General features: G+C 34.3%; 1 protein-coding gene across 1 annotated transcript; it reads left to right on the top strand.

Annotated features, from left to right (window-relative positions):
• Positions 1-11,461: 11,461 nt before the first annotated feature.
• LOC143251491 (splicing factor 3B subunit 1-like) lies at positions 11,462-25,022 on the top strand. Its single transcript, XM_076502774.1, has 3 exons — positions 11,462-11,740; positions 23,539-23,728; positions 24,928-25,022. Exons 1-3 carry the CDS (start codon positions 11,710-11,712, stop codon positions 24,953-24,955), a joined length of 249 nt encoding a protein of 82 aa, XP_076358889.1. The 5' UTR covers positions 11,462-11,709; the 3' UTR covers positions 24,956-25,022.
• The last annotated feature ends 465 nt before the right edge of the window (positions 25,023-25,487 follow it).

Raw genomic sequence — 25,487 nt, 5'->3', positions numbered from 1 at the left:
AACCAAAAACAGAAAGCAGAACTTAAAATAGAAAATAACTTTCTAATCTCTCCCTCCAATCTTGAGAATGTCATTAATGTTTGTTTGTTTTCTATATCATGATGTAAGGTAAAAAAAATACATAAATTTGTCTTATTACTGACTGTTAAGTACAGTGACATACAAATTTAATTTGTCATTAGTTAATTTAGATTTATATACAAATTATTATGGATGTACACTATATTCTGTAATGATAAACAGTAGATGTGATGTACTTATGAAATATGAAAGAATCATCTTTTCTTGTTCATCATATATTTTATTGTAATAGGCAACAAAATTGATATATTTTTTCAAGAACATTTACAGGTTTTGTTTTTAAAAGCTTTAGTAGTAGAACGTATGCACATTATTTAGTATAAATTGTATATAAAGCACCCTTGACGAGTCAGTAATTTTACTGGTAACATATTAAACTATGGTGTAACAAGCCAATTTTTTTTTAGTAATAGAGAATAGGTTTAATGCACAAAATTCCAGCACAAGGGAGATAGTCCAAATAGATATAGATATCAAGTATATTATGTATTTTTATTATTTTCTAAAATATATATAAAGAGGCATTCTGTGATCACATAATTATTATTAGTTGGAATCTGTTTGGGGAATGTTTCTTGAATTTTATTCATGAAGATTTGGTCCATTTGACTAATAATGTGCTAGAACAAATATATAGCTAGGGCCGTATAATAGTATTTTATAAATTAAGATGTTTCCGTGAATAATATATTAGTGCATCTTGAAGTTTTGTTAATAAATGTTTCAGTATGCTTGCCAAGTCTGTGATTTTACTTACATATATTAATGATAGCGTTTTGGGCTAAATTAAACAAAAGTTTTTATATAAGAAACAAGCTGAAGTAGACATCCTTTGTCCAGATTACACTTTAAAAAAATGTGAGGGTGGATGCTTTGATAAGTAACACAAAAAGCATAACTTTCACACAGTTTATTTAAAACATAACATATTACCTCACTAAAGGTTTGGTATAAGGTTTAAGAACTCCTTACGTAATGCTTAAAATACAGCATGGCATGCATTGTACAATGATCAGGGTGATTTTATATTAAAAGGCAGCATCCAAAGTAATGGTAGTAGAAATGCTTTCTGTTACCCACTTTTGACACTCAGCTGTTAATACCATTCTAATGTTTCACGTGACTGATTAATTAATTTATATTAATTGACCGCAGACATGTCTTACAGGCAAAAGTTGAAAGTCACGGGTCAAAGTAGGAAGTGAATATAACTAAAAAGACGACTTTTCATATCATCTTTATGGTAGCTGTTTGAGTAAGAAATCCAACTGAGTTTATATATTATTGTAATAGTGGCGACCATTCTTTCATTGCATTCCTACATAGAAAGTGCTAGAGCATTCCCCCAAATATATAAGATGTTTGTGTGCTCTCCCTCCACATTTTGTGTAAGACAGGATAATTGTGGCGCTATCTGTGAATTTAGTTAACTTAAACGCACATCAAATGTAATAAATGCTCAATAACAGCAATAATGGGAAAAAAGTTGTTTGTGAATCCCTGATTAACGTGCTCCTTATTCCAAACTATCATCCCACAAAGTTTAATTGAGCAATCTATGTGTAGTTACATAACGGACAACCATACAAACCCACAGGTTTTTTGTACTTTATATAAAAATGGAGATATGTATTAGCTATTCAAACATACTTCTTAGAAACTGATATTCATGAGGTGTGAATTATCCCAACAGACTTAGTTACACATGTAGAGGTCAGCATTTCGTAAACCAAGATATTTTCCTAAATAACATATTCCTGTATCCTAAAGTTTAACATATGTTCTGGTGTGTATGTGTGTGGTACTTAAGTCTAAGATTTACCTATGCATGTGTTAATGACAGCATACAGTTACTATAGAAAGTGTTCATAACTTAGAAAATTATTACGATTAGGCTAATAGACGTATAATTTATTATAAATATTATACTAACACACACCTACATAAGTTTTTCATGTAAATTAAACGACAAATAAACCGTTTATAAACAAATAACCTAAAATAGGAGGAGCAGAAAGTGTTCGTACATTTCAAAACGTGTGAAAAAACTGATATTCCCATAAAAATTTTGTTTAGTTTGGTGAATAAACTACATTATATCATTTCAGAACTAGACACTGAGTTCATAATTATTGAAATTTAACCAGAAAAAAAATTACTTCCAGCAATTTAGTGCCGTCTCTATTAATGTGTATTAGTACAATATTTATAATATACTGTACTAATCGTGATACTTGTTAAGTTATGAGAAAAAAACTACTCACAACGCAGGGGTACAAACACTTACTGTCGTAACTGTACTGGGCTATGATGAAAAGTAAGTATTATATTAGAAAAATCACAAAAAACTGACTTGAAACTGAAAATCAATATCTTTCATCTTTCTATAAAGCATATGTAAAAGATAATGCATTGCATGCTACTGTAGCATTGTTTCAATATCTATGCAAGAAAATGCGTGTTTTGGAAGAGTCGATAGTTTTCTTAGTTTTCCTGAACGTAATAACTGAAATATTGCATGTTTAGTTTGCATTAAATCATTTATTTATGTAGTACTATGTCTTGAGGATGTTGTATTCAAATATCTCGTGATAAATTCAATGTTTGTTTTCACATGTTACACAAATGAAAAATAAAGACTGAATGAAATAGTAAATAAAAAATAATGACAAAAATTGTATGAAAATAATCCTCTTTTTTAAGATAAGATATTTATAGTATTTTACTATATATTGAAGTTTTGTAAATAATTTTTTCAGTATATTTTTCAAGCCAGTGACTTTTACATTGCCGTTTTAATAATAAACAGTAATTATATTAGATTTATGAAACCTGAAAGAATAATCACTTAATTTATAATTATAGTACTTTTACGACTATGACTGTAAACACTTTTTGGTTACTTTTATGTGACATATATCTGATGTTTAAATGAACTAAAAATATTGAACGTTATAGTATATTTTGTAATTTGTAAAAATATATTTAATATATACATTCATAAAATGATATGACTTTAGTCTCATTTATATCATAACAAACTAGAAATATAAAAATAACATATTTTAGCAAATATATATATATATGTGTTAGAAAATTTTATAATTCCAGAGTTTAAATGCTATTGACCTTTTTTATTCTGTCAGTTTCAGGGTACTCCCGTTTTCCTCCCATATCAAACTTCTGAGTATTAGATCTATAGCTCCCACACTACTACTTTTGTGCTACTCTCACTCGCGTGTGTCGCCAAATGTTTCCTTACTTTGGTTTGCTCGACATATAAATATTTACGACCTATCAAACTCGTATCAAGTTACAGTTTGTTGTTATTTTAGTTGTCATTCCAAAACTCTCTGTCATGAGTGGAGCAAAAGATATGTAAGGTTAGATTTTCTCAACATCCCCGGTTGCGTTTAGCCCAAAACTTTCAATTATCCAGTGTAATTTCGACAGTTTCTAGGAAATGGCTAGAATTGGTGTACAGATGTCGACTCAATGCTCAGGTGGTGCTGCTCTATTCCGGCCATTTTATTTCCTTCTCGGCGTGCCACTGGATGAAAAAGTTCTCAGAATAGCTGATAAATTAAGTAAAGTGGATGACCACTACCACAGTTTGTATTTTGCAGCACTGAACACTATAATTGGCTGCATCAAAACTCACTTTGACCAGCCAGGTTTAAAAATATACAGCGTTAGAAACCATCCTATTGAAAGGTGCTGAAGGAGAAAACGTTGAAAAAGGATTGACAACAATTACGGATAAGTACTGCAGAGATTTCGATTGGCCGTTACTCAGAACGGAACAACTGATTCGAAAAGCACACTTTCAAGATAGTAATGCACTGGACGATGTCGTGAACTACTCTAAATAGCAGTTACACAAGGGATGATCGCTACCATCAGAGGTATACAAATTAACAGTATTCTCTCTTGTGGCTCCCGTTAGAAACGCCACTTACATTCTCTGCACTTCCACGTGTAAATTCATACCTCGGTAGTACAATGATCCAGTCATTGCTAAATCACTTAAAGCTCTTACATGTACATAAAAAGATAAGTGATAATTCAAGTATTAAATTATATGCTACCGAATTTTGGCACACTCAAAACACAGAAGAACTATTTTTAGTAAATTTTAAGGTTGCACTGTTTGTTTCATAATTCATTTTGACACATAATTATTTTTCTAATAATTATGTAGCTTTATAACAACACATAGTTAAATTGCTTCAGTTCAGTTGTTTTGAATTATTTTTCTCAATGGTTTCTCAGTAATATATATGCGGACTCAAACTGCTAAAAACTAGGTTTCGTTACCTGTGGTGGGTATAGCACAGATAACCCTTTGTGTATCTTTGTGCTTAATTCCAAACAATTAATCAATAGTATATTTTATAACATAAGTAACATTCTAGTTGAAACCCTCCGTAGTACATTTTGTTTGCTTCCAACGATACTGTTCCTTGTAAAAGAAATCCATCATTCTCAGGAGATTAGAAGAAACAAAGAAAGTGTTTATAGAAGAAAGTATACGTGTATAATTTGTATTTTTGCAGTGCCCTCTACAAAATATATTTCCAAAAATTCACCTCTGTGGTACACGGGCCTACATCTCTATTCAAAATCATTTGATGTTTAACCTCTTTAAGTATTTGAACTTCAATGTTATGCGAAGAGTACCGCTTATCTATTAAAAATTATTTTTTCTTATCTTTAATAATGGCCTTTCATTATATTTAGGTAGGGGTTTATAATTCTGTTTAGCATCACTAATTAGTAAATAAAAGCGTGGAGGTTGGGAATTTTGTTGAAGAATAGGGTGGCTTATTTCTGTTATAAGAACATATTTCGATTTTTATATCTTACAATGTTAAATAAAGAGTGAAGGTTAGGAGTTTTACATTATACAGTTTTAGGTCGCTTTAATTCTACTTTAAGGTTATATCTAAATATCAAGGTCAAATGCCTTCCCACAACTGTCTACAGACAGAGAAAGGCAGTAGGAGTTGAGGCGTTGTGGGTTCAATCATTCATTTCCCAACCCTCAACAGTTGCTGGCAAGTTTGACATTGGCGTCAGGATGTTGTCTGACAAATGGAATATCCGCAAAACGTCTAAAAGGTATAACAACAAACATGATCCATTATGGCTTAAGGACGACATCGATGATTGGTAATGTAAAAATAATTCTATATTTTAGTCTCATTATAATGTTATTTTTGTTTTGTATGAAGTTCATTATAGCTTTACAGTGTTGGTTTTAAAGGAGAGTTAATACTGTACATCATGAGTTTGATGTATCTAATAGTATCTTGACAGACTAGACTCAAACTATGACTATAACAATGAGTGTAAATGGGTTCAATCTCATATCGTGGTTGCAACTCCACTTTGTCAGCTTTGCATGACGGCTGCGCCATCATAGCACTGCCCTTAGCAGTAATGGAGCAATAGGTTCGTATGCATCAAAGTATCCTTAATAATGCCCAAAAAATATTGCATCAAAGGTAGTGATTGCATAATGATGCATTCCAATTAAATCCTCGTAAGACTCGAGGCAATTATCCACCCCCTTATAACAATTACAAATAGTTCCTGGGTACTTAGGTCTGTCGTCTCATCTATCATTATTGTGAATGGCTTGTAATGAACTGCAGCTGTGATTTGTCGAAGAATTTTAAGAGCCATGAATTATAAAAGTTCGTTCTGTATATCTGCACTGGCATACTTATTTGTTTGTTGTTGTCGTTCAACCAAAATTCCAAGTTTTCATCAAAACAGCAAACTAGTTTAAGAATCTACTTGAAGTTTCCGTCATCTTCTTACGTTACAAATCCCTCTGAAAAGGAAGTTCTTGTAGAACAAGATATTTCACAGCGCACTCGACAAGAAGCAATTGTTTTCTGTTAATCTCTCTATCTTCAGCAATTGTGATATTCAGCAAGTCTCCAACATGTTTTACTGTTGCTGGTAAAGTTATTAGACGTTTCACTGCCTCTTTGTGGTAACTGGACTTCTCATGACACCAGAACAATGGAGTTGCATCTTTCCAGTTCTTGAATCCTTTGCTTATAAAATCTTGATTAGTGATCTTGCTATTCATAATTCCTGTTTTAGTAGGTCAAATATGATGAAAGTAAAATGCGCATTCAAATGCGTTATCCTAATTCAGCCACGACCAATTATCAAACCAATTGTATTTTAAACATTGTATTTTTATGGCTTTACTAAATAACACCTTTGGAATAGATCGTGAAAATGGTTGACACGAAGCATCACCAATTTCCGTTATTCGCCTGGGTAATTGGGCATCAGCATTCAGAATGATATTTTTGGAATTATAAAACGTGACTGAGGAGATTGCGGTTGTAACAACAGGTATAACTAAGGAGATTGATGCTGCACCAGACATGGCGGAGGAAATTGAGATTGCACCATCAAATGTTACAACATCTTCCAGACGAGAACGTTTGACCAAGTACTTCAGTAAGCTCCCTTCTTTCAGTTGAAGTTGTTGTTGTTGTTGTTTTGGAATTTCGCACAAAGCTACTCGAGGGCTATCTGTGCTAGCCGTCCCTAATTTAGCAGTGTAAGACTAGAGGGAAGGCAGCTAGTCATCACCACCCACCGCCAACTCTTGGGCTACTCTTTTACCAACAAATAGTGGGATTGACCGTCACATTATAACGCCCCCACGGCTGGGAGGGCGAGCATGTTTGGCGCGACTCGGGCGCGAACTCGCGACCCTCAGATTACGAAGCGCACGCCTTAACGCGCTAGGCCATGCCAGGTCTTCAGTTGAAGTGAAAGCCAACACTTACTAAGCATAATTAAAGCAGAATCTAAAAAATAAAAAAGGTTATGTTCTTGATTATTGTCTTTTATTGCATTTCGTTTGGAATTAAGCACAAAAGTACACAATAGGCTATCTCAGCTCTTCCCACCACGGGTATCGAAATCTGGTTTCTAGCATAGAAAGTACGCAGATATACCGCTGTGTCACTAAGGGGCTCCTTTTATTATAATAATAAATTAAAACATAACAAATGGTTTATATTCTTTATTTTTCACGATTAATTTCAGAAATATATTCTAATATCAGTGTAACAATTCAGTAGGCTATTATTTCTCTGAGTCGAAATATAACATAATAAGCACTTTTCATATAATAAAACAAAGTGTTATGTATTAACAAATATTTTGTATCGCAAGTAATATACATAAAAAGATGCAAGGCTGTATCCAATGTTTGCCACAAAATATTACATTTATTATTTTGATCTCAGAATGTGATGTTTTAGACTATAACATTCGACGTGAGAAATAAATATAACTTAAAATATGCTTACTTTTACTTTAACATGGTTGAACAATTTTGCACATTAAACATCCTGAGACTTTCGATATGTCATGATTCATCAATCGATATAATCAACTGTGGTGTTGTTGTTTCCATAATTGTTGTCTTCACATACGTTATGACAGCTTTGTACAACAGATGATTTATATTGAGGGATAGGAAACAACTCCGTTCGTTGCATTCACGTTATTTAAAACAAAATTTGTCTGTACTTGGAAATTTTAAATAGAAAAATTCACCTAGGTAAAATATTTTGGTTTCGAAAATAGTGCTACTGCGAAAGCTGTAACGCTTCCGACGCCCCTGCTGAAATATGTAGAGTTTGAACTGTATATTTTGCTTTTAACTTTATATAACAAATTACCGTGCATTTGTGAACGTTGCAGTCGTAATTTACTTCATGAAAAATATAAACATAAGCTGAGATGAGTTGAATAATATGTTGTTATTGTAAATTGCTAATGAAAATTTGAAAAGTTGTGACAAAGTAGATATTCGCTGTAAATCAGTCATATATCTCCACAATATGAAATATTTATATCACGTATCTCACACATTTATCAAAGATTTGTGTTTTTTTTTTTTCTTTTTTGGCTCTACACAGAATAAAGATTATTAAAAGTGAGAAATCCTATTGACTTTGTTTCGTATTTTATATTTATTTGTACAGCACACATCGCACGTGAATGTATACGAACTAACGTATTCTATGCTTCATCTGGTTTCTTTGTTTTCCTTTCTAACCGACCGTAGGCCTGAATGTTTGTTACGTCTCACGATTAAAAAAATGGAATGAATAGTAAATTAAATAAATAAACAATTTTGTAAAGTTAATGGTTAAAAATAAAATATTCAAACTAAAGTATCCGTGGGTGATGATAACTAGCTACTTTTCCTTTAATCTTTCACTGCTAAATTAGGGACGGCTAACGCAGATAGCCCTCGTGTAGCTTTTCGCGAAATTTTCACCTATAATTTATTTTTTAATGAATTATTTTCCTCACCTTTTATTCGTTTGTTTATTTGTTGAATTTTGCGCAAAGCTATTCGAGGGCTATCTGCGCTAGCCGTCCCTAATTTAGCAATGTAATCACCACCCACCGCCAACTCTTGGGCTACTCTTTTACCAACGAATAGTGGGATTGACCGTCACATTATAATGCCCCTGGGGCTGAAAGGGCGAGCATGTTTGGTGCGACCGGGATTTGAACCCGCGACCCTTGGGTTACGAGTCGAACGCCTTAACACACTTGGCCATATCGGTCCCCCCAGCCGAAGTTACCATTAACATTGCCTACAAGGTTTAGCTCCTTCAACATTTTTCTTGCACTTGAAAGTTTCTCAAAGCTGTTTTAGGGACTCAAAGTTTAGAATATAAAAGTAAATTCTAAATGTACTCTAATTGTTTGTCAAATTAATACATATAAGACGACAGAAAATTGCCAAGTGCTACTACTGCCACCGTTCTCAATAAAACTTAGCCTCATTTTTATTGACTATAAGCATGCCATTCAACTTAAAACAGTCGTTGAGCAATCCAGTTCTTAATTTGTAAGTGGACATGACATAGCTTGATCTCAATAATGTCTATAACAATTTTCTTTTAAGACCAGTTCTAGGAATTTGTATTAAATTACTATTAAATGAACAGTATATACATATAGTTTATTGCCAGCAAGAAAAACTATTTAAACGTAATAATTTCTTGTATAAGAAAGTCTAAAGTTGCTATAGCGACTTACACTTAAAGTGAGAGCAAACATAAAGTCTTTATTTATTGTTTTGGTGATTCGTTTGATATAACGGAATGACAACTAAAATAATATAATACTTTGAATCACAACACACTTGAAAACGGTAATGTTAAAATACGTTGTTAGTAATTTCGTTTAGTTAAATTTTGAATATAACTCAGTAACACCTTGTGAACTCCCAGAAAAAATTATGTACAATCTGGTAAAATCCTGGACAAAATCTGCTCTCTCACACACCAAGCTCCCTTTTAAATATGAAACGAAATCCTTGAGTTTCTTGTACAATAAAACAGTGATTGGTGATGAAGATCAGTTGGTCAAAGAGCTGAAATATAATGGACAAAACTACTCCTAACTACTACCTGATTCACCAAGAAGAAGAATTCGGCGTGTTAATTTAAAAATGTGTTGTTATCCCTGGAAGAGAATCAGACAACAAATACCAATTTTGACTTAATACATTTATCGTCCAGGGAAAATTGAAGTTAGATACTTTCTTGAGCAATGCCATGTTCTAACCTTGGGAACTACAGAAAAAAGGAAATAAATCAATGAACTAAACTTCAAGCTAAAAGGTTCCGTTTGTTTTTTGAATTTCGAGCAAAGCTACACAAAGAGTATCTGCATGACAATAACAAAAAGACGAGAATACACAGATATGAAGAAATGGCTCTCAGTTGTTCTTGCTGAATATAATCCAGACAACAAGATTAAATTTTAACAAGCAATAACTCATAACTTGCATCACTTTTAATATTCTTTAATAAATGCCATTTTAATGTTGGTCACTTTTATTTTTTCAGGTAGAGTCAAGTTATCTAGAACCGAATGAAACACCAAGTGACACAGCGTTATGTTTTAAATAGCAGGAGTACTGTTAACCATTATTTAAATAAAGGGGATGTTGGGCCCTCTTCCAGTTTTCCAGCATTATCTCTATTCCTAGATTTAAATTTTAGAGTACTAGAATCGCTTGTGATTAAGCTAAAAAAAAGTTTTTAACCATAAAATGAGAACACTACCAATACTTTTTCAATTCTGAAAATGTAAAGACAATAACAAAACGTGAACTTTGATCGTTGAATACTTGGTGCTTTTAATATTTATTTTTAAGTCATAATATGTTATTAATATCTTGTAACAATTCACTTATACATAAAAATTAAAAAAAATACTTTTTAAATCCAATTTTATTTTTAAGCCTCAAAGCTCTAGCTTTCTTAATATTATTTTATGTATCCTACTCAGCTATTTAGTTCATTTTTCTCTATATATAAATAATTAAGTGCATGTCCAAAATAATAAGGATGATGCAAAAATGAAAAATAGACAAAAACAAAATGTAATTTCTTTAATGTTCCTATAGTTTTCGTTAGCAAATCAATCGATTGATCAAATAATAGTAATAATTTTTATTTGAATAGATCTGTAATCGTCGTTTATGATGTGCTGCATTTTGTAGGTCAAAGAAATTTTATTAATTTCTAAATAAAACAAAGATCCATTAGCGATTATTTTTTCAATAATTTGCATGTGAGGTTAGAAGAATTATTGGTTTCTAACTAGTTGGTTTTATAGACCAGTAGTTCATTTTGAGATGTTTGTTTTTTATTTTCGCGCAAAGCTACACGAGGGCTATCTGTGCTAGCCGTCCCTAATTTAGCACTGTAAGACAAGAGGAAAGGCATCTAGTCATCACCACCCACCACCAATTTTTTGGCTACCCATTTACCAAAGAATAGTGAGATTGGCTGTAACATTGTGACGTTCCTACGATTTAAATACAAACATGTATGTTCGGTGTGACGGGGATTTGAACCCGCGACTCTTAGATTCGAGAGCTCTAACCACCTAGCCATAAGGGGACGATTTCAAGATAACAGTGATGATTGTAGACTTCTAGTGTTTAAGGCAGTATCCCGTTTTTAACGATAAGTTCCACAGAACAGTCAGATATGTAAAGTATTTGTCTGAATGGTTTTAAATTACTATGTTTTTTATTGAGTCTTTTCCTGGGAGAGTATTTTTAATTTTTAATATATGATTTAATTTCGGACATATTATGTCATTATGAGAGAGAGGTCTGAATTATTGTTTGAACTTTGTAGCATGTGGAATCTAGGTTTGAATATTTTTTTAATATGCTTTCCTTAAAACTTTGATATATCACATTCATAGGGAAATGCCACAAAGCGGTATGAAACATTGACTACCCGCCTTATACCTACGTCAGGTTGATAAATTTCATTGGTCAATGATAGCTACGCTGCTTTGTCGCCATATTAGGTTCAGAGAAAAGGCATAATTTTCAACTTTGTGATGCGTTGGAAAATAAGGAACGTGTAACTTAACTAAATATATATATCTATTGTAGTTAACATAAAATACTGTCTGTAGTTCATTAGTTGCCCATTACTTTAAAAGTGAAAATTTTATCAAGCAAACATCCTGTTTCAGTGAATAAGCCTTACTAACTAAACATAAGTTCGATTAGGCTGTATTTTGGGAAAGAACATGGCGGCTGCTGCCCCGAAAACAATTGAAGGTAAACATATTTTGCTATTACTGGGATTGGTATTACTTTGGGTATTAAAAATGTTGGCTAGGCAATTGGTTAATATCGTTTTACTTTAAATATTTTAGATATTAGTTACGTATTTATTAGAAAAATATTCAAATCGAACTTACTTTTAGGCTTGATTATAATCTTTAGTCTTCATCAATTTATGATTTTGGTGATTGTGATATTCTGTGAAACTTCATTGTCTGCAGACATAACCTGAAGTTTAAGTTAACCATCATAAATGTCATTTAATGTGCGAAGCACTTTTCATGACATTGTAATATGCTTAAACTCAAATCAAACCTGTAGAAACTACAAGTGCTAAGTACTGAAATAGCAAAAGTAGTACTTACAGTTGATGAAATACTAGAAAAACTGTCAAAACACCAGTTTTGACAAATATAAACTGCATGTAACCTTTGCTTACAGTAAGTTGAATAAGTGTAATAATTCTTAATATTTTTTAAAGAAATAGGTTTCTCATTAACATAAGTATAAAGGTTGTGTAAATCTTAGAAGGTATCATGACTTTGTGTACTCTTTTATAGAAACATTGTATGATTTACTAAGATTAAATGCAAATGAGGGGTTACAATTGAATAACTAATTTTTTAAAGATAATATGCAACATGACTTGTAAAATAAATAAATGGAAAGGACAGTTACTGAAACACTATCAGCAATTTATACAAGTCTGGTAATATCCTATCTAGTGAACTGCTTTTGATGTAAAGGCTACTTAAGCACATTATGCATTTTCCTTTTAGATCTTGTGATTAATTCCATGTAGGGGTAGGCAACTTCAATGTAAGAAAACCATAGCACTTTGGGTTTCACAAGGATTATTAAATAATAAAATGCTAAGGATCTGAAAAGAGCGTAACATGTTCTAATGAGTACTTGGTGGTTACAGTTTACAAGTAATAACGTAGGGTAAAAGTGAAACAAGGACCAGGAATTATACTCACCCTTCTGGTCTTTAGTTGCCCACCACTGCATGGTATTAATGAAAGATCTGAAAAGAAAGTGCATTATGTTTTTATATTAAAAAAGATGTAGCTCTTCACTATATCAGTATAAATATTTGGCTGCAATTTCAGATGAAGAGGTCTGTTTTAACACTTTAATATCAAGTAGTTTTCAAACACCTGTTTAGGCCTCATTTGGAGTGTCATATTCAGTTCAGGCGTGTTACCTAAAAGAGGGATATTAGAATGACACCTGGGATTGAAAAGGTATTGTAAAAGGAACTGTTAGAGAGTATCTGATTGAGATGTTTAAGGATATAAAGGGAATAGTGGAGTTATCCATTTTTTTCCATAGTTAAAGGTGAGAATGGTAATACTGTGAGGCATAAATGTATATTAATGCAGAATAGGATTCATCTTCAGCTAAGAGAGTTTTATTACTCTAATTATATGGTTTATTTTTGTAATGGGTTTTCTTCAGATATTACATTTAGTGCAGTTTAAAGGAATGGCTGATAAATATTTGATATATTATTTATTTTTTGTAACTGAAAAGAAAATGTTAAACACAGTCCTAAACATTTTTGTGTGTTGTGTAGTATGTTGAATGCAGCACCGGTTCAAATTAGGTGTTTGTGATGTCAAAATAAAAAATATGTAGTTTTATACAAATTAGGAACTCAAATTACCAATCTAGAATTTAAAATAACCTTTATCTTTGCTGAGCTATCACTACATTTAGTGAATTGCACACACTGGTCCTGTTTCTATTTTGGAAGTGGTCCCTTAAGTGACCAACCAACTGAAAGATGAGAATGCCTCCTTAGTGGTTTTTCAGCCACTTTCGTATATAACTGTTCTCTCTTTTGTTTGAGACAAACATACATGCTTGTAAGTTGATTCTTGAGCCTGTTGAAATTTTGTAATTTTTTAGATAAAAATATAGCTTACTTACTAAATGTAATAAATTATAATAGTGCCAATGAAATAATTTTATTTGGTTATTCAAGTATGTGTGTAATAAACCTTAAAATTATTTTAACTTCACATCCTCCATGTGTAAAACTTAAAGGCTTAGTAACCTGTGGCAAGCAGCAAATGGATACAAAAGTCATTGTAGCTAGAAAATATAATTTTTGTTATACTTACTGTTCTGTGTTTTGAGAAAAATAAGTTTTTAATTTATTTGTGAAGAGTAATAATATAGATACGTATAAAGAATAATTGAAATATGATCATATTTTACAAAATATGAGTTCAGTAAAGTACAGTGAAGATAGGTCACTTTGTAAAGACAAAAGGTTAGTTTTATATTAATGGATATGCTGACATGAATGACATGCACCTCATCATTATAACTTTATTGTTAGTCAGGCATAGCTGAAAGGTTAATATAATACAAATTAATCTATATAATTGTATTATGTAATTATATTTAAAATGTTTAGTATAAACATTTGTTGTTTTCTTTTATAATCTATATAGTTCCAAATAATAGTAGGGTTCTAAATAATAAGAGTAGACAAATTGAACATTTCTGATGATAATACAGGGTAGAGAAGGGAGGTTTGTTTTCCTCCATACTTCATCTCATGATCCTTCAAGCAGTTGATTGTCAAAAGGCAAGGAAGTAAAAAATATATATATAATTTTTTTAAACTTTAATCTTTGCTGATAATAAAATAAGTTGCTATAAATTTATCAATTTTCTATGTAAACTGGCTAGGTACAGACTGTTAACCTGCCAATTTTAAGTTTACAATAAGCTAAAGCTTTACAACATGGCTTGCAACAGGTCACAGAGTGCTGTAATTAGACAGCCTACACTTACTTAACTTGAAATGACTAACGTGAGTAATACTTGCAAATTTGCCATGGGAAGTTAGGTGGCCAAGATTTCTGTTAAGTAAGGTATACCAGCAAATTTCCCTGCTTGCCAAAATTTAAAAATGATACAGTCCCGAATAAGTATTATACAGGGTGGAAAAGCATCTGAAAATAAATAACTGTATGTGTGATTATTTAGAACTCTGTAGTAGTAATTCTAGATCAGTAATGGCATAATTTATATTTATTTGCTAATTTTATATGGTGGTTCTGATAATCTGTCAAATTTTATGAACATATGCTTACTAATGTAAAACTATTAGGCTCTTGCATATGAAATGTTGAATTTTTATATGCAAATTTGAAACTTCATATTTAGTGGCTGAACCCCTTGGTGTGGATTCCTGTACGTGGTGAGGGGACCTCCCTGGGAAGCTTCTGTTCTTTCTGGTGACCTCCTCTGGGATCTATACATCCACCCACGTGTTTGCTGTGCATGGCGACCTGTGAAGGGGAGGAGAGGATCCTGGTGGTTGAAGGGTCCGACCCTAACACACCACTTTGGCCTTGAATTCCTGTAGATGGGAAGCCTTTGGGTGGCTCCCCTTGGGGGTCAGTCGGCTGGTCCACTTGACCTAGAGTCAACCAAGTACCAGTGTTGGAAGTTCTCAACGGGTGTTATGGACATTGTGTTTGATGCTGGTGTTTGGGTATAGTGCTCACAGAACCCTGGCATTGCTGCAATGTCCTTGCATGACATTGTAGTACGTCCCCTCATAGGGCTCCATAGTGGGTGGGATCATTGGGTACCAAAATTTTCCTTTTTTCCTGTAGATCCTCCTATGAAAAATTTAAATAAAATAGTGAAAAAACAGTCAATAGGTAAACAACCACGTCTTGAAGACTCTGAGCAGCAATCTTCAACATCTGTAACACATGTACCTTATTTTCTTATATTACATTCTCTTTCAGAAAAACCTTTAGGGGAAATGTCCCCCTTTTTTATTCAGAAGGGACTAGAGGGACTTGCTGGTTGCTGGCTCTCCAAAGTCAGTAAAGAAGCTTCGATCTAGAGACATATTAGTTGAAACATCCACATCCCAACACGGTGAACTCCTCTTGAATTCAAGGGCAGTTGGGGATATACCTACTGAGGTTACCCCCTCATGCTACCTTGAATTCATCAGGAGGAGTTATTGCTGAGAGGGATTTGAAGAACATCCCCGAGTCGGAGATTCTTGCTGGTTTCTCCACTCAAGGAGTTTCTGCAGTGAGGTACATTTCCACTCGCAAAGATGGAGTTACACTGCCGACAGATATCCTCGTTTTGACATTTACATCACCACGTGCACCTGCCACCATCAAGGCAGGTTATCTAAATTGCAGGGTATGGCTGTACATTCCAAACCCTCCCCGATGTTTCCAATGTCAGAAGTTCGGCCACTCAAAGATGTCATGTCGTAGTTATGTGACGTGCTTGCTGTGGTGGCAAGGACCATGATGCCTATAAGTGTGACATGGACCCATATTGTGTCAACTGCAATGGTTCTCACCCTTCCTACTTTCGTTCTTGCCTGAAATGGTTGGAGGAACAAGGTGCAGCGTTTGAAAACGACTCATAACATTAGTTATCCTGAGGCTCGGAAATTGCTGTCCGCCACTTCATTTTGGACATATGCTGCTGCACTTTGTTCCACATCTACAGTGGGAGTGCAGACAGATCTCTCTGTACCTCCAAGAGAATTGTTTTCAAAACATATGAAAAGCTTTTTGACCTCCATGGTTAAAAAGGTTGATGAATCAACTTCTACACCCATCTCTGTTCCTCCCATACATTCCAACAAACCCCAAGATCCACATCCTTTGGTTCCAAATACAGACATTTCTTCAGATATATCTTTTTCTCCCACCCCAAGATGCAAAACAATCATTCGTTTGTGTCCTCAGTCACTAGAATCCCCTTCCAACAACAAAGACCTGCCCAGTCGACCCAGGACAGGATCCATGGAGATCGATAGAACTCCCTCGAATAAGGACAGTAAGGAAAAAAGACGTAGTTGTAAAGAGAAGGGTTCTCCAACCACTTCGCTTACCCGTCATTAAAAATGGTCACCTTGATACAATGGAACTGCCGAGGTTTACGTTCTAATCTGGACGACATCAAAACACTGATTGTTTCCTACCATCCTGTATGTCTTTTTCTTACAAGAATCATTTCTGAAACCTTCCGATACAGTCACCTTTCGGCAGTTTTCTCTGTACAGAAATGGCTGTGTGATGGACAAGTGCATTGAAGGGTGGCACTGTTGGTTGATCAGCATGTGCCCACCCTGTCTTTGCCACACAACACCCTTGGAGGCCATAGTCATCCATGTTTCCTTTGGTTGTATCATTACTATTTTTTCTCTCCACCTGTCATCTGGAAAGACCTATGATCAGTCAGACCTTGATGCTCTTATTGAACAGTTACCATCTCTTTTTTTTAATCCTGGAGGACTTTATGGACATCATACACTCTAGGGAAGCGCTGATATTGATAGGAGGGGGTTGCTCCGTAGAGCATATGCTCTCTGATCACAACCTTTCTCTTTTCAAAGTGGTTCTTCTATGTGTTTTCATGCACCTAATCAGTCCTTTACTGCTATTGATCTCTCAATTTGCTCACCTTAATTATTCTCCCATTTTTCATGCAAGGTTGACAATAATCCACAAGGCAGTGATCATTTTCCTATACTTTTGAGAGAGATTGGCCGTGGTTGATGCCACCTGACCTGTGTACCCTGGTAGAAGCTGGATCATGCAATCTGGCCCTCTTTCACTGCTCTCACAAAACTTGATCCTGCCATTGTCTGTAAGCCATCAATAACTGACTATGTGGCAGCAGTAACTGACTGTATTATCCAAGCAGTTGCTCAATGTATTCCTAAAACCTTGACATGTTTTCCACTATATTTACATCAATGAAAGAATCTTGTCTACCTTATGGCATGGAAGGCTCAAAAATGGGCCTGGGATACTTTCCATAGGTATCCCACACTAACCATATCGTTTTCCAGTAGGCCTATGCACATGCTAGGTGGGTAACACGCCAAAGCCAGAAGGAATCGTGGAATTAAGTTCACAACAAGCATATCTTCTACCGCAAGTTCCAAGGTCATATGGGACAGGATTCGAAAGGTCAGTGGGCACTACATTTCTGTCCCCTCTCGATCTTACTTTTTGATAGCCAAGAGGTAGCTGATGTCCGGAGCATCGCCAATACTCTAGGTGAAAGATTTTGCCAGGTATCTAGCACTTCTGCTTGTTCCTCCACCTTCTAGGCCATCAAGACTCGGGCAGAGCGTTCGCCTCTTTCCTTTCGAACTGACTGTCTCTTTGACTATAATCGTCCCTTTACATTGGTGGAACCGAAAATGGCCCTTCATCAGTCTGGTAGTACATCTGTTGGACCTGATGATGTACACTATGACATGCTGCACAATCTCTCTCCTGCTTCTCTTGATATTCTTCTAATTGTTTTTAACCGGATCTGGCAGGAGAATGTTTTTTCTGATGCCTGGCACCAGGCTATTATCTTACTTTTCTCTAAACCTGGGAAAGATCCCAAGATTCCTTCAAACTACTATCCCATTGCTTTGACAAGCTGTCTCTGTATGACCTTAAAGAGGATGGTTAATGCTCGTCTTATTTGGTTCCTCGAATCAAACAACCTCCTCTTGCTCACCCAGTGTGGGTTCCAATGACAGCATTCCACCACGGACCACCTAATTCGACTTGAAACATTAATCAGAGAAGCCTTTCTCAAATGCCAACATCTTGTTTGAATATTCTTTGACATTGAGAAGGCTTATGACACAACATGAAGGTATGGCATTTTGCGAGACCTCTATATATATGGGTTACGTGGCCATTTACCCATGTTTATTAAAAAAAAGTTTAATGGACAGGAGATTCCAAGTTTGTGTGGGTTCAACACTTTCCCGTTCTTTTGTACAGGAACTTGGGGTCCCTTAGGGCTGTGTTTTGAGTGTCACACTTTTCAGTATAAAGATAACTGCCATTGCTGAACAACTCCCTCTTACTGTTGCAAACGGGCTCTATGTCGACAACTTTCACATCTCGTGTCAGTCGTCGAACATAAGATGTATTGAGTGGCAACTACAAACTGCCCTCAATCGTATACTAAAGTGGACTACGGCGAATGGCTTTAGTTTTTCTCTCTCTAAAACAATTTGCATGCACTTTTGCTGCCAACGGGTATCCATCTTGATCCTGAACTCCGTATCGGTGAAGTTTCGCTGCCAGTGGTCCCTGAGACCAAGTTCTTGGGGCTTATCTTTGACCGTAAGTTGACCTTTATACCACATTTAAAGTAGCTACGGGTTAAATGCACAAGAGCACTGAACATCCTCCGTGTCCTCTCTACCGCCAGTTGGGGAGTGGATCGATGTTCTGTTTTAAAAATATGTTGTGCTCTTATCCGTTCAAAACTCGACTATAGATCAATGGTCTATGGCTCTGCCAGACCCTTGGCCTTAAAGATGCTGGACCCCATTCATCATCAAGGACTTGACTCTGAACTGGGAGGTGCGGAGAGCCCAAGTGAACCTTCTCTGCACCTTCGCCGTTGCAACTGTCTTTACTGTATTCTTGAAACTTTCCTTACCACAGCGTCCCACTTGGGATGTGTTTTCCTTCCTAAGTGGGCCTTACTCTTTCAAAACAGACAATCTGCCATTGCTCCTTTTGGCCTTTGCATCCAGGTGCAATTGGATGAATTGGGTCTCTCCCTGGATAACATTTCAGAATCCACTGGTCAGCCCACCTCACCATGGCTCATTACATTCCCCAAATGTGACCTTTCTTAAAGTCATCTGAGAAAAGCAGATACTCCCGATTGGAAGTACCGTCTTTTATTTACTGAACATCTTTCAAACAATCTTTCCATTCCAATTTATATGGATGGTTCCAAATCAGGTAACTCTGTGGGCTCTGCCATGGTTTGTTGCAGATCAGTGGTTGCGCTCAGAATCCCTCCACAGTTGTGTGCTCACTGCTGAACTATATGCCATTTCTCTTGCCATGGATCACATAGAAGCTAAGCAGTACTTAAATTGCACTATTTATACTGACTCGTTTAGTTCTCTACTGGCTTTGAAATCGCTTTATGTCAGTTCACACCCTGTTCTTGCCAATGTTCAAAACTGACTGGCCCAATTCTCATCCACTTCTATCCAGTTTTTCTGGATACCAGGCTACGTTGTTATTCATGGGAACAAGCTTGCCGACACCACAGCTAAGTGTATATGCTCTGGCACTATCACCACTATGCCTCTTCCATACGTGGACTTTGATCCTGAATTCAAGGCTCAGCTCAATGCCAGCTGGCAGTTGACTTGGAGTGAGTAATGCGAAAACAAGCTTTTCCAAATGAAACCCAATATTGGACTTTGGCTGTCTTGCTTCCATAAGGATCAGAAAGAGGAAGTTGTTCTAACTGGATTAAGCATTGGTCACAGTTTTTTAACTCATCATTTTCTTTTATCTGGAACTGATGAACCAGTGTGTAGTTTGTGTAACCTACTTCTTGTCAAGTCCTTCTAGTTGTATCTTTCTGACTGTTACAACCCTGGGTTTCACTTCTAGTTCAGATCTAAACAATCCTTCCATTAGCTTTTCCTCTGACATCATTCCTCTGTCAACTTTGGTCACGGGCCCTACATCCTGCCCTTCATACATGGAATTTATCTGGTCCCTTGGGAGGAGATAGTTTATTCATGCAAGTAGTGTACCTTTTCTTCTGTTTGCCCTTCATTCCTCGTAGTTCACCAATACAAGTGGTCACTCTGCTGTGTAGTTTCTCTTTCTTGGCCCACTGACCCTCTACTAGTTTATTTCATCATCTGTCTATTTCATTGTAGTGATTTCATCCATTACAGGCTGTTGTGCAGCCTTTTTGCAATACATTCCCTTTTTCCAAGTACTGTTCAGTGTTTTACTCTTCTTTCATTTTTTTTTGAAGTTACATTTCTTCCCGATTACTTGACCTCTCTATTGGGAGGTACTTTCTGATTGAAATGCTACTTTTATTTTTTACTTCCTTACCCTCCCTCTATTTAAGCCTCTGGCCTCCTGTTCCATGTATCACCCATCCCTTTGGACTTAATTCCTTTTCATCTTCACCTGTTGGTGCCATCTGTCTTAAGTTATTTACCAATGATGTTTGACATACTCTTTTGCAATCCATATATGATTTGCTTTATCTGGATCAATCATTCCTGCACAGAACTTTGGTGGCTCAGGAGAGGAATATTTCATTTCCATCGATTTCTCTTCACTTCTCATCTCTGTTCCTAGTCTGATCCAGATAAACTTCTGTGTCCTGTTCCTTTTTTATCATTGTTATCTTGCCTGCACAGCTTCCTTCTATGATTTTAAGTTAAGCTTCTTAATTCAATGGAACCTTTCTTCACAGTGCTTTTTTTTTTTTTTTCTCTCTCCTTTGACCAACTGGATTTGTCATATAAGTCTAGGATATCCCTTCTACTCTTTCTTTAGAAGTCTTTTTCCATGTCTTCCTCTGTGGAATACCTGTCATACATTCATCTTCCAAAACCTTCCTAGGCATGATTTTAAGAAACTTTTCAGGTTGTCTGGAAGGATATATAGGTTTTCTCAAAAAGGCTATAGATCTTCATAAAAAGACTCAATTAGTATTACTTCCAGGGATGTTTTGTTACATAGTATCTTTAGCAGAAAATAGTCAGTTGTCTGTAAAATATTTAAACAGAACAGTGGTTTTGGTTAATAACATTCAACGTTTTCATTCTAACTATCTTGGTCTGCCTGCCAAATACAGTCTGTAGTAAGACCAGACTTACATTGGTATTCACACATATTAATACTACTGAACTTGTTATTTAATTAGGCAACACAGTGCTTAATCACTGCCCATTTACACACACACACACACTGGTGATATGTATTTGTCATTCATGCAGGTAATTTGAATTGACCTTGAGAGAGGCAAAGCTAGCCCAACCTTATTTACTTTTTGGAGTTAACATTATGTTTAGTGTAGTCTACAATGCTGTTTTGAGTAAGGGTCTGCTCCAGGGTATTAAATGTATGTTAGACAGCTCAAAGATTTAAGTTGGGCACTGTCCAGTGAGGTTTTTAGTTGTCTCAAACAGTAGTTAATATTAAGCCTTACCTTAATCAGTTGGCTATTTTTCCTTCTCTGGTTACTATCTCCAATCTTTCACCATACTTCAAACATCAGTTCTACTTTTCCTTTCTGGCAGAGACATGTTCTTATTAGGTCAGTGTGTAGCTGCTGGATATCATTTCTACCACATCTTGAGTTTTTGAATGTTGCCATTTTTTTTCATAAAATATATTTTGATTTGTGTTTCCATGCAGAAGCTTAACAAAAATAGAATTTCGTAAATTTTTTTATTATCCAAAGTTGACCAGTTGTTTATCAAATACTGACCATTTGTTCAAACTTGGTAAAACATTGGTTTTAGTGTTAGCAAGGTTTGGAATTTTCTGTTGAGACTGTTTAAAAGCTTTTAATTTGGAAAGTTGTCATTTATTTAACTTAATTTTTCAAATTGGTTCAGACCTTCATGATCAGTATCACAGTTGATACCAAATATCAGCTGACCTTGGGTGCATTTGCATAGATTTGTTATATTATTGAAACTGCATGCTTAACTAGTGGGTTCTTTAGAGGCTTTTGTGACCCTTTTTTATTTATTATGTATCTTAACGACTGGGATAACATCTTAAGACAGTTTAAAGCTGTTTAGTAGTATTTTTCTTATCTGATTTTTTTTTTTTTTTTACAGGCTCATTAAATATGATAAATAGATTTACAATTTAGATGTTGAAATTTGGAAAATACTTGTGTTGGTATTAAAATTCTGATAAGTTAATAAATGATTCTAACATTTTTCTTTTTTAGTAAACTTATATTTATGCTTTTTTCTTGTTACAATAATATTTTTCTGATATCAAAAGTAATATTTGCACCTCATGGTGTTATTTTCAATGATAGTTTCATTTCAAATGGCAGTTAATTGGTAGTAATTTCAAAACAGATCTCAAAAGCGCCACAAGGTATATTTATTTTTCAAATTAGAAGTTAATAGAGATTACTTTTCACACGACATTAGAACCATATAAATATCACTCTTAAGAGTTCACAAATTCAAATTGTATTTGAATATTTTGTTTAGAAAATTCACATGACACTTTTTGTATGTTTAACATGGGAAAAATTTTACAAGCATTCAAATGTCTAATATTTATAAATTTCTGCCAACATTTGAGAAACAAAAAAGAATTACAATTGTTTTATTTACAAAAATTGTTCCTTGCTTATGTAAATAACACTCAAGTGAATAAAATGATGAACCATGTTAACGTTTGAGCTTTGTTGGATAATGTAATATTTTAATTAGATGTTTATTTAGTACATGTGAGCCTGTGTTAAATATTCTGTTACTAATGTCTTTTAATCATAGTTGGGTGTGGGTTGGCTCTGTGATAACTCTGGATTTTGAAGTTCCAATTTGGGTTCAAATCTGTTTAATACCACAAAATATTAATCAGTGATGTGAGAAAACCCACTTGTAGTGTTTGTTCCTCTACGTAAAAATATTTTCTCAACCCAACGAGCCGCTTTTGCATATTTTTCTCCACAAAATATTTCATGCATTTGCATTTTAAGCTGTGGGCATATTATAAGAGCAGCAGGCAATTCCTTATTGGGAGTGGAAAGATGCTTATGATTTGTCTGTTTGGTATTTCAAAATTGTGGGTAGTGGCAGATGTTATAAGTAGCTATGCTATAAATACACAATTTAAGATTAATTTCTGTCTGTCCAAATGTTTGAATTCAGTAAAAATCAGTAATAGCCATTCATAAAAAAAAGTGTTCATAATATGAAACAAGTTATATATTGTTTTTTCTACTAGAAATTGAAGCACAAATTAAAGCCATTCAAGCACAGAAAGCTGGATTAGCACCGTTAGATGAAAATGGAGAAGGAGTACCTCTTGCAGCTTCTGATGGAGCATATATGGATGAAGATATATATGGAGGGACTAAGAATAGGTTTGACGGTTATGTAACCCGATTGCGGCAAATGACGATGCAGATGCTGATGTAATATATTTTTAACTGTTAATCTTTATTATTTTTTAATATACAGTGAAATGTTATTAAATTGCCACCATTGAAAGTATTAGTAATTTTAGTTAATATTACAGCTGGGTAGTGATATTTGTTGTAATGATTGGACCATTAGCCAAATACATTTAAGTAATTGATTATATTATAGGATGTGGGATAGCTATAACAGATTCATTTGTCTTCAGGGAGATGACTAGAAGCAGCAAAATATGATGCTGAAAATTATATTTTGATAGCTGTAATGAGCAGAGTACAAATAACCAATAATAAGAAACCCCTAATTTTGATTAGTTAAGTATTTTCTTGTTGTGACATTAATTGATAAAGTTCAACAAACTTGAAGTTGTCAAAAATTTAAAAAAACAACTTGTGATGCAATATAATGGCAATATTTCAATTATTGTATAATTGGGTTGATCGTAAACTAATTTTGATTATTTTCATCTTATTGATCAGTTTAATATTAATCTCAGTTACTGGATAGTTAGGATAATGAAAAATGGTTTTAAAATTAATAATTTATACTTATGTAATCTTTTCGAATTTTTTTTTATCTATTTATGATTCTTCTCATATTTCTTCAAAAGTTCATTCATTTGTACAACAGAATTCATTTTTAAGTAGATTGACTGCTTTCAGCTATACTTTTATCAGTTACCAATCAGAATTTTCTTTATTAATAACATTTGCAAATAATTCTTGGATTGTATTGTGAAGTTTTCTTGTGTCTAGAGATTATTTTATTAAAAATTACAGTATGCTATGGTTTTGAAATTATTCATTAAGAAATTGCTACTAAATCTAAAAAATGCAGTAAAATAATATTAACAAACATTCATAATTACAAAATTTTAACAGTTTTTATGTCCTTTCTTTTGTATGCTTACTAAATAATTTGTTAGTTTATATATAAAACATTCATTTGAGTTGAGAACATTTTAGAGGAGCGAACAACGCTGACCTTCTTCGTCGTCGCCAGGTTCACAAAGAAAGAGGTACCTTTGTGAACATGACGACGACTGAAGGTCAAAACATTGTTCGCTCCTCTATGTAAAAAATTTTCTCAACCCAAACAAGCCGTTTTTACATATATATTTCTCTACAAGTGGGTTTTCTCGACATCACTGAATTTACTAGTTTGTTAGTCTTGTTTATAATGTGTTTTTTTGCAGGATGATGATTATGAAACAACTTCCCTAATGCAGAATAAAAGAACAGGGTATACTGCTCCCACTGCTTTTTTAAGTGATGTTATTGGATCAGAAAAGTAAGTTATTCACTGTTTTTAAGAAGATATACTCACATCTTTATAACTGTACTGATGTATAGATATAAACCCTACGACAGAGTTCAGAGTATTGAGTAGGGTTCACAGTACAGCATTATGTTTTGTAGACTTGTGTTAAACATTTTATTAAACTACTATTTTATGAATGTATTACAATAAACTTGGCATCAAATTGTACTTTGTAATTCAAAAGTAAATATTAAGAAATAATTGCAAAATATTAATTTTTGTGTGCTCTTTCACTCAGATTGCATTTTATGTTGCCTACAATAAAATGTCTATAGTTTTAACAAATTAGACACTCAGATTATTGATACACACAAGCTGGATTATAATATAAAGTGAGAGCCTGTCTGTTTGCAGCTCACATTATGCTATCAGATTATATTACTCATGAGCTGCTCATTTGTGTGCAGGCTTGACGCCCAGATGGTTAAGGCACTT

The sequence above is a fragment of the Tachypleus tridentatus genome, chromosome 6 (assembly GCF_004210375.1).
Source record: "Tachypleus tridentatus isolate NWPU-2018 chromosome 6, ASM421037v1, whole genome shotgun sequence".
Lineage (NCBI taxonomy): Eukaryota > Metazoa > Arthropoda > Merostomata > Xiphosura > Limulidae > Tachypleus > Tachypleus tridentatus.
The sequence above is the reverse complement of the archived record's forward strand: the minus strand, read 5'-3'. Positions and strand labels throughout refer to the sequence as shown.